Below are 10,570 nucleotides of genomic sequence, written 5' to 3' on the forward strand. Positions count from 1 at the left end.
CCATAGTCTATTATACTGCAATTAGCGCAGGCAGTCACCAAAATTGGCCTTCCCCTCTGCAAATGAATTTGGTGGTAAGGTAACGATGGGCAAAACAGACAGGCCAAAATAAAAGCTGCTTTGGGTCACTTTGGAGGTATGCGTTTAAATGATACATGTGTCCTAAGAGTCAGAAGCCACGCCAAGGCCACAATTAGTCCTAAGGACTGGAGCGCAGCTTGGGGGCAAACTCTGGCCTCTTAAGATGTGTGTGTTATTAAACACTCTGGCCGCCAAAGTGACTGAAAGCAGCTTTATTTGGCCTGTCTGTTCAGGCCCTATGTCAGCTTTCTATGGTGCGTGTATGGAGATAGGGCAACCGTCTGCACCAGAAAACCCACTACGATGCAAAGCAGAGAAGTCCACTTCCTTTCTAAGTAACAAGAAGAGAAGAACAAGAGAAAACACCATGACATTGCACCATGGGACTGCAAAGGAGGGGGAGGAGGTGTGTGCTTGGGAAGCAGTAGGACCACAAGACAGAAGTGGATGCGGCTATATGAAGCAAGTGGCTCACTCCTGTTTATGGTGCTTACTTTGATTAATTTCTATAGCAAATATGGTCAGACATTAAAGAGGTGTTTATTGTACAAGTGCAATCATGCAGATTTACCAAGCAGAATGTAGGGCTCCTCATTCAATATCTATGATTTCTGTTTGGCTCTGTGATTCATGACATTGTCACTTCCTAGTTGTTATTTTCTCTGTTCAAAACGGCATTACTTAAATTAATTCAGGTGCAGAGGAGGACATGTGGTATTTCACTCCTCAATGTTCTAAATATTAAAATAGATGGCTTCTGCACACTATTCATAAAATTGTTCCTTGATGTGTACAGTAGCATTAGTACCAGGTATGTTCTCTGCTGGTCTTGATGCAATCCAGGAATTTTGGGGAGGGAGTGAAATAGTTAACTCTTGTAAAGTTGCTATTTCAAAAATGAGTTGAGCAGGATGGGCGTAGGTGAAGTTGCACACTATATAGTCATCTCTTACCTATCATGTTCAGTATTGTGGGATGAATGCAACAAAATCACTGTCACATTTTTTTTGTATTGGGGTCAAAACAGTGGGTACTTCACAGGTACTGTTTATGGCAATAGGAGTCAGGAGGTTCTTCTTCTTGCAGCGCCATGCACATTCCAACCACCTACAGGGCAGAGTACTGTTCAAAGTTTGAAAGTGTGAGTTTCCATGATCCAAGAACAGTTGTGTCCAATAGAGAAAAAATTGGTTTATTATAAACAAACAAAACAAACAAACAAACAAACAACCCCCCCCCCCCCAGTTGTGGTCTCCCACATAGAGAAGCCTGAACAACCCGTTGGTGTAGAACGTGGAAAACTCTCCAAAAGCTGGTTTCGTGGCACAGAATGGTGCCATGGGGAGAGAAAGAATGTCTGCTGTGTAACGATGTCGGTTAGCATGACATTAAATGAAGGCCATGCACTCCACACATGCCTGAATGGTGAGATGAGAGGTTTTCAAGAGTGGCCTTCAAGATAAAAACAGCCTCTGTCTGAAAGTACCACTGGAAGTTTGCATATTTGTTGCAGGTGCTAGAGTGATGTCCCGAAGGTTTGTTATTAGTTATCGAATTGACCATGAAATTATCGCTCCTAAACTTGAAGTATTATGAAACCGAGGCATCATTATTTCCAAGCTTCCCCCACATCAGAGTGACAGGGGACTTTGACAATCTATAATCAGTAGCAGACCTCAAAGCGGGAGGAAGTGAAAAAAAAAAAAAAAAATCAGTATGCTGTTGGGAGACTGCAATAAGGAGCTAAAGAGGAGAGTTGAGGAGTTGTTTATGGTTTATGATAATTGTTGCTTCATCAAAATCTTGTCTGTTATAAGGAACATATGAACAGACAGAGGCTGGAGGGCGTTACAGGGGGGAGTGCTGATATTTGTTCCTGATGGCAGGGGATTGGGACGGATGGCCCTTGTGGTCTGTTCCAATCTATGATTCGATGCACTGTGATTCTGATTCTAGACTTCAAGACCAAAACAAGATATGTGAATCTTTTCTTATCCTCAACAAAAAAGGGGTCCTAAACATACCTTGCCATAAAAAGGGATAAATGGAGATTTGTCAAACTTGTTACTTTGTGGTGTGCATGTGAGACAAGTCACCACAAAACAGTGTGGTTCATGCTACAACCAAGTGTTATTGTGAAACGCAATTTGGTACAAATACAAAACACAATTGAAAAAAATGCACAAAAACTCTTTTAGTCGGCCCAGTGGGGAGAAGAAAACTCAAATGATTATTCTGATGCAAGAATTAAGAAGCAACATGTACGTCCCTATGACCAAGCAATTATTTGTCTGGTGAGTAACCTTCTCGTTTAAATCAGTCTTCTTAATTGCTTTCCTGTACTAGGTATAAAACATTTTGTTTCTTATGGCAAGGGTTGAACTTTCTAATGTTTAGGCACTTAAAAAAAAGAAACAAAAAAATGGAGGATGTGTGATTGAGTTTTACTATGTGAAGGGAATGCAAAAAAGGGGTAATGGGATTGTACCACTGACTGGCACCTGTTTGGTTTATCCTGAATCTGCATGTGTAGGGGGGAAGCCCTGGAAGGAGAGGTTACTAAAATTCATGTGCACTCCATTTCAAATCTTTGCAATCACAACAGACCACTGAACATCTGAAGGGCCCCTAGATGAGTACGTCGGATCTTATTTGATCTTTGCTCATATACAAAGGGGTGTGTGTGTGTGTGGTGTGTGTGTGGGTGTATGGGGGGTGGATGGAGGCGTAATATGAGACATGAATCAAGTTGCACCTCTGTACTTTGGTCTTGAGAATGGTCACTACCTCATCCTGAATATATCTGATTTGTCTCTGTTTCAGAAGCTACACAGGTGTGGGACTTATTAGTATTGGTGGGAGTCACCAGTTAATACATATCTAGGACAGAATCTGCCTGAAACCCCAGAAATAGGGTTGCCATAAGTCAGGACCTCCAAACCGGGGACAAATGTGGACAACATTTTCAAATGTAGGACATTTTATATAAATGTAGGCACTCGAAAAAACTGGTGATTTTAAAAAATTTTATATAATGCATGTTTCTTAGCATGCCAAAATGTAGGACATTTTGGCATTATTCCTAAACAGATGCAGAAATACTCCCTTTCTGCCCACCCACCCCTTCCATTCACCCCACACTAAGCACATTTGGGCATTTCACATGGCTTTACTGAACCTGGCCTTTGCATACTGCAGAGGCTTTCCATAACCAAACCCCTTGGTTCAACCAAAGTGGACATCACTGGAGGAACCCACTAAAGTAAAACCATTAATAATATTATATATCTATATTAAAAACATATTAAGATCGCAGACTCTTTCAGTTAATCTAAGTATAATAATGAATTAAGGGACATTAGGAGCAGTGTAGAGAAGGACCAGGGTTCTTCTTGGACCAGGTTTGCTTGACATAAACATATTGCCACTGGGCTAATCACACTCTCTCATCCTCAGAGCATGGCAATGTGTGAGGGGAATTCAAGTTTCCTAAGGTTTCAGCCCTTGGTAAGGAAACAAAATATCCAACCTATCAAAGCCACCTGTGAGGGTCTAGCTTGTTGTAAATCAGCCGAGCAGCGAACAATGGTATTTGTCTTAGATGCGTCCATAAGAACTGAGGCTGGACCAAATTGTTTTGAGTTTAAAACAAAAACTTTACTAGTGCTTAATCTACATACATGGATCCATCCTAACCTATCTAGTGAATAGTTCATGTCATAAAAGAGAAGTTTGTATTCCCCATCTTTCGGTGGAAAGTTGAGAGAGCATGATGAGAAGAGCAGGCGACGAAGGGACGCAGGAAAGATCTATTGTGCGAGAGAACTCCTAAGCAAGTTTGTTAGATCACATGATCTGTTTACCAACTTACACAAAGTATTTATTGCCCCTGTTTTGCCGAACCAAATAGCATGACAATTGCAGAGTCTTCTCGCGGACTTCTTTACGCGAAAACGGTGACTTTTCAGAGTTTTGGTGTGATTTTCGTGCCTGGCTCTATTTCAGTGCCTTTTCCGCCGACTTTGGCCCATTTCAGCTCCAGCCTGAGACGACTGCAGAGCAAACAACCCTTTGGAGTGTAACAGTTTTCATGCCAATCACGAGAGGGCTGGAGAAAAAAAAACTCTCTCTCTCTCTTCTCTCTCAATGAACTCCCTCTAAGATGCAAGGACAGAGCAAGAGGCAAACCAACCAACCAACTGTTTGAGGAATCACACTAACACGTTTTCAGCCAATCGAGAGAGGACAGTGATTGCCCCCCCTCAGCATTCTCAGGCTCCAGGGGACAGCAAATGGCGTGCTGTGTGATCTGTGTGTGATGTCCTGATGAGAGTGTGTGTGTTTGTGTGTGTAGATGATTAAATATGCCTCTGGCATGGGAGGAGCACCTGGTCAGTTGGCATCCCTGCCCTGTCTTCCAAGAATTTTGTTTTGTGGATCTCTTTTTCGTTCTCTTCCCATTGCCATCCCTCCTGCATAATAATCCAGTTTGACACTCCTTCTAACTGCAAGGCTCCCTGCGTGATGGGTGAATTCTGGGCACAACAACACCAAGCCCAGAATTTCATGCATGGAGCCCGGCTGGTAAAAAGCAGTGTCTCAACAGGTCACAACAAAACTACAATTCCCAAAATTCCCTGGTTGTGACAAGGGGGAATTGCCTCCACGCTTCCAGATCACAGCCCCAGAGAATGAGTCTACAGGATATCAGTGGCGGGAGACAGATGGGCAGGGGAAGACGTCTTGGAGGTGTATTCTGCTGAATACGGAGCCTCCAGACCGCCCGCCCCGGGGGGGGTCGTGCTAAGTGGTATGGGGCTCACATGGGGGGCAAGTGAAGACGCCTCACCTGGGGGCCATTTCTGACCCGCAGTTTCCCTAGCTCGCAGGACGCTGCCAAAGAGAGAGGGCCAGCTTCCGCACGGGCAGCCAAAAACGGGGCTTTTTTTTCTTTTGCCGGCTGCGGCGCTCAGCACGCGGCGAAAGCCATATGTGCAACATTTAAAGCGCCCAGGCCCCTTTAAACTTTCCCCCGCCCCCCATGCCCAAGAAACAATGGTGGTCTCCTGCCAGCTGTGTGATCTAGCATCGTGTGTTGGCATACTGTTGCCGCTTGCACATTGCTAGTGTGCACACGCATCATGGATGCCTCCTCTCCTTTGGCCCGCGCCTCTTGCTGAATCTGCAATGCACAGCCCCAGCTGTCGCCCGTGCCCACCTCTGTCCCCCTGCCATCCCCCATCACCTCCCTTGTACATATGTAAATATTAAAGTTTTAGCGGTTTTTTATGTTAGGTGAATGCGCGCAGGAATGTGTGTGTGGGTTCACTTTAAATTCCCAAACTTGTCACCAATTCTAAGCAGCCACATGCTTACATTTGCTCTCTAGGGTTGGGTCTAGGGTTATGGTTACGAGCATAAATAGAGTGCAGCTGTGCTGCAGCTTCCACATCTGCATGGCATCTGTACGGCTTAATTGAAGCCTGCGGCATGCAAACTGCGGCGTTTCCAGGACCCCCGACTCATTATGCGACGCAGCTCTACAGGAACTTTTAAATGGGCAAACTTAAATTAGCGCGTAGCCAATTCTGGCGTACTGGTGCAGCAGCTTATAGACGGGCTGCCGCGTTGCGCAACATATAAAAAGAAAGCGGGGCAAAACGCACCTTTTTAATGCCGCTTCTTCCCGTTGGGGCGTGCGGGCGGCGTTGTTCCTGGCAGCATTCAGGTAAGGGCCGTCTGAAGCTTACCTTTCATGCGTCATGAACACACCCCTTTTGCCCCTCGTTATCCCGCCAGTGTTGCCAATTTAAGTCCACTCTTCAGCTGCATTGGATTTGTAACAATATAATATGGATGATGAAGAGCGATCTTGTAGCACCTTTGAGTCTCACGAAAAAAAAAAGTTTGCAGCATGGCTTCCTAGACTTCTTACGCGATTTCCTCAGATGCATGGGAACTGTAGTTCATTGTGGCACCAGAGCTCTTTCTCACAAAATCAATTCCCAGGGTTCCCTAGCACTTAGCCGGGCAGTTAAAGCAGTCTCAAACTGGATTATTTCTGCAGTATGGATTGGACCTTGAGTATTTTTTAATAACGAGGTCCAAAACACTGCGCGAAATAATGCAGGTTTGTGACCACTTTAACTCTCCTGCGCCAGATGGCTAGGGAATCTGGGAATTGTAGTTTGTTGTGGCACCAGAGCTCTTTTTGATAAAGAAGGCTCAATGTCTCACAACAACTACACTTCCCAGGTCCCTAGCACTGAGCCAGGGCAGTTTTAAAGCAGTCTCAAATGGATTATTTCTGCAGTGGTCTTCGAACCAACTCAGGCTGCATCTTCACCAGACTCCAGAGGACAATCAGTTCATACCGTTTTTACTGCCATGGCCCAGTGCTATGAATCCTGGGAATTGTTAGTTTGTTGTCACACCGAGTTTGCTGAGAGAGAAGGTTAAATGTCTCGAAAACTAGGATTCCCCGGATTCCATAGCACGAGCCAGCAATTAAAAGGTGCCAAAACTGGATTTATTTCTGCCAGTGCGGTTGCAACCAACACGTTTCTATTTGGCACAAAGCTCCTGAACCCCCTTCATGTCAAAATAAAGATCTTAAAAGGACTGAAACATTCTTTGTTTGATTCAATGTGATTTTTGAGAGTTGATGAATAATAATTACAATATTTTTATTCAATTAACGTTTTACTTTATGCAAAACATCTGCCATTTAACATTATGGGAATTTTCCCAGGAATGTGACTGAATATTCCGTGTGTGATATGGGGGATTCCAGTTGTTTGGGACAAATATCATTGGGAGAATATCTTCGCGGCTTGTGGCAACACTGGTTGCGTCTCTGACAGGTGAAGGAGAGGCTCCCCCTCCTTCCTCCCTGCCTGCTGCCGCCTCTCCAGCACAAATGGAGGGAAGCTGCTTGGAAGGGAAGACAGATCAGGCATCCAGTGTCCCGGGTGACAGAATGCAGAAGCGAAGCCAGGAAGACCCAAGGTCAAAAAACCGGGAAGGTCATGGCTGCAGCCATGAAATGGCAAGCCTACCCAGAAAACGACTGACAGTCAGGGTCAGATGCACTAACAGATTAACTTTGTATGAAGCAGCTTTCTACAAACTCTCATATCCAGTGTCAGGAAGTAATGTAAGATGCCTGTGTCAAGCACTGACAGCACAAATATACTATATAAAGAAAGAGAATTTCTCTAACTGTACTGACTTGCTGTGGGTTAAGGAAAATTTTACTGCCCTGTTTCCTCAGATTACTTATGGGAAAAGTGTGGTGAGGTTTGCCCCACTAATAGTAAGAAAAGATACATGTTTGGTTTGCCATAAGGCTATAAGTTGCACACTTTGTTTGCTTTGGTAAATGAATATTCAGACTTAGCAACTAAATCTTGTTCATATTACCAAATAAACATAGATCAGGGCAGAAAAAGATCTGTCCCTCACATGAGATTTGAAACAGGGGCCTAAAACTCATTCTATGTCTAGCTTTTGTTTCTTTGTAAAAACAAATTCTTTGGAAACACACTGCAGTACAGATTTATGCCTGAAAGACACATGCTTTAAGAAGTTACTTACTTCAGCATATCATACATGAATGTACATAAAGCACATAAAACTTACAGGCAACTATTTATTGAAACCATCAGATGATCTGATACATAACTTTATAATTTATAATGGCTAATTTTTGGACTATGGCTCTCAGAATCTCCAAGGCCAGAATGGTCATACTGACTTGGGGGACACTTAGAGTTGTAGTCCAAAAATAACTCTTCTAAGTTCTTTCCATATTTCTTGTCATGGTTGCACTGCAGTCTATATACATCATCTCTTCTGTCACCAGGCTATGGTTCTAACCATTAACATTATTACATTTTCAATTCTTAATTCTCAGATAGATGCTCTGCCCTTTTAGGCTTCTGCTCTTTAAAGGTCCAGATTAAATTGTTCTCACCTTGATGAAGATGTCGGCTCTGTGATTTGCCTTTGCATACGAGCATGTTTGATGAGATGTTCTTTGAGAGCATTTTGGACTTCTGCAGGAATGTCAGGTGAGGTGTGGCTAATTTTTATGGCAGCCTCCAGGATCTTGGTTGAGGGCTTCCCATTTTCTTTAATCGTTTCCTTTTTCTCATTAGTTTCCAAAACCTCTGGAGGAGCGCTGGAGTTGCTTTGAGGGATGCTCGTCACATTAGAAGTCATCGGCTTGCTCCTCCAGCATGGCCAACACAACTTCCAGAAGACAAAGAGAGAGACTAGCAGCAAAGCGAGTCCACAGAAGCTGACGACGACTGCGAGCAGGCTGACGGAAATGTCTGCAAATAAGGAGGCAAAGGAGAAATGTCCAGGCAGCTTTAATTGATTTAAATGGTGGATTAGTCCATGATACAGTTGTTTTAACTGGGAGATTAAACCATTTTCATGCCAATCCTTTATGCTGGTTTACTCAGAAGTGCAACAGTGCACTTGTCAAATGGTGCAAAAGTGCATCAATTGTTCCAGAAGAAGTAGTAGTAACAACAACAACCACAACTTATTATTATTATTATTATTATTATTATTATTATTATTATTATTTTATTTCTTTCCTGTCTCTCCTCAAGGCCTGAGGTGGGCTACAGCATACTGAAATACTAGAAGACAACGTTAATATAACAAACGTGTGAATATACTGCTCTTTTAGCCAAGCTCTACTTTATTATGGAGTAGGAAAATCTGATAAAACACTCTACAGGAGCTTCCATAAAATATAAAAGGTGTGGATAATTTAGGATTGTGCTGCCCTTAAGGAAACCATTTTAGCACTAATTAAAAGATTGATTTAAAAATAAGAGGAATATGACAGTGTCTACTGCAACAATTATAGTAAAGGTGTGAACTAGATAGCTTCATATGCCCAGTACCTCAATGTCTACATCAAAAAGCTGTTTCTTAAAGGAGATGAAAGATCAGCTCTATGAGTATCTATATTGGTGATGGTGCTTCTCTTCCTTCCTCCTCTAAAACAAATGGAGTTTCAGCAATGGGGGGGAAGACGAACAGAGGGAGAAAACAGGAGGGTTAGACATGGATGGTGACATGATACATGCAAATGCCCATAAAATGTGAATGAATGAGACATGCCACTTTCATAGTGAATGCCTCATGTGGCAATAAGTAGAATCACTGTCTCTTCAAGATAGGGACAGGCAACTGTAGTGGGTCCAGAGGTCAGTCTTCTTCTCCTGGAACATCTCTGCCTCAAGTGATGCACATGCTGCCAAAATTACCCCTTCAAAATGGGAAGAAGCAAGAAAATTAGATGTGCCTAGAACATGCACTTTTCAAAACCAGAGGTGCCTGGAAATCTACTTCTAGTTTTAAAAAGTTCACTTTTTCATGTGAAAAAGTTCAGCCTCCCTCCTCCCAACCTATTTAAAAGCTGAATTGCCTCTCCTGGCAATTTAACCTATTTTTGTATGCCAGCAACAGGGCAGTCTGGGAAATCTGGAAGCACTGAGGACTCCATATGCAGCTGGGGGTCTCATTGTTTGTGTTCTCAGGGCATCACCTTGCTCACCCAGATTTAAGGGCTGTATTTATTATTTGGGCCTCTTGGGTCATTCCCAACTCTATCATGGGGTTTTCTTGCTAAGATTTGTTGGCCATTGCCTTCCCCTGGCCATGTCATGTGTGGATCAGAACACCTGTGTTTGTGTTTTATATGATACAGCTCTTATAGTTCCTAGCCAGCATGGCACATAACAAACATATGTACATATACAGGGCTTAATGAGCTGGAACATGAAGTTTTGATAGTTACAAATGTACCCATTATTGTCTGTTTTTATGAGTAATATGGTTGACTGTTAATCAATTACTAGGACAGGACTGTCCCTGCTGTTAGGCAATGTGAGACAAGTACAGTGCTCCCTCGGGTTACGAAATTAATTCGTTCCGCGGCTAATTTCGTAACCCGAAAAACCTTCGTAACCCGAATTGCCATAGGCGCTAATGGGAAGTACCTCAGATAGTGGATACTGAGAGGCACCTGTGGTAATTCTCCTCCTCATTCCTCCTCCAAGTCTGGTCATTTCTACATCAGTCTGCTTCCACTGGGTGCAATGGACATCACTGTCCTGTCACCAGTGTTGAAGTAAAACTTGACTAACAGTCTAGCTTACTTCTGTACATGGAAGTGTGTGTTTTCCCTTCACCTTAGGTAGATGAAGGACAAACAGTTGAGGCTGAGTCAGAATGCTTCCATGGATATTTATTTTTGTGGTAGTTGTATCATCAAGGTTTTATTCATCTATCCATGTTTATCATTTGATGACTTCAGTCCCAAGTGATGAAGTGCATCATGGAAGTTCTATGGGCTTCCTCAACTTTCATATTTCTTTACACCAGCCCAGAAATTGTTTTTGTTCAGTGCACCCTTGATATTGGCTGGGGTTTGGTTCCAGGACCCCCGTAGATACCAAAATCC

The 10,570-nt window shown here is 43.2% G+C and overlaps 1 protein-coding gene across 1 annotated transcript in view; it reads right to left on the reverse strand.

Annotated features, from left to right (window-relative positions):
- The window catches only part of SYT10 (synaptotagmin 10), a 71,668-nt gene that overhangs the window by 43,109 nt on the left and 17,989 nt on the right, over window positions 1-10,570 (reverse strand). Inside the window, exon 2 of the mRNA XM_042466585.1 lies at window positions 8,057-8,417. Within this exon, the coding sequence (XP_042322519.1) occupies window positions 8,057-8,417 (361 nt within the window). The remainder of the gene's footprint in view (window positions 1-8,056; window positions 8,418-10,570) is intronic.

The sequence above is a fragment of the Sceloporus undulatus genome, chromosome 5, assembly GCF_019175285.1.
Source record: "Sceloporus undulatus isolate JIND9_A2432 ecotype Alabama chromosome 5, SceUnd_v1.1, whole genome shotgun sequence".
NCBI lineage: Eukaryota > Metazoa > Chordata > Lepidosauria > Squamata > Phrynosomatidae > Sceloporus > Sceloporus undulatus.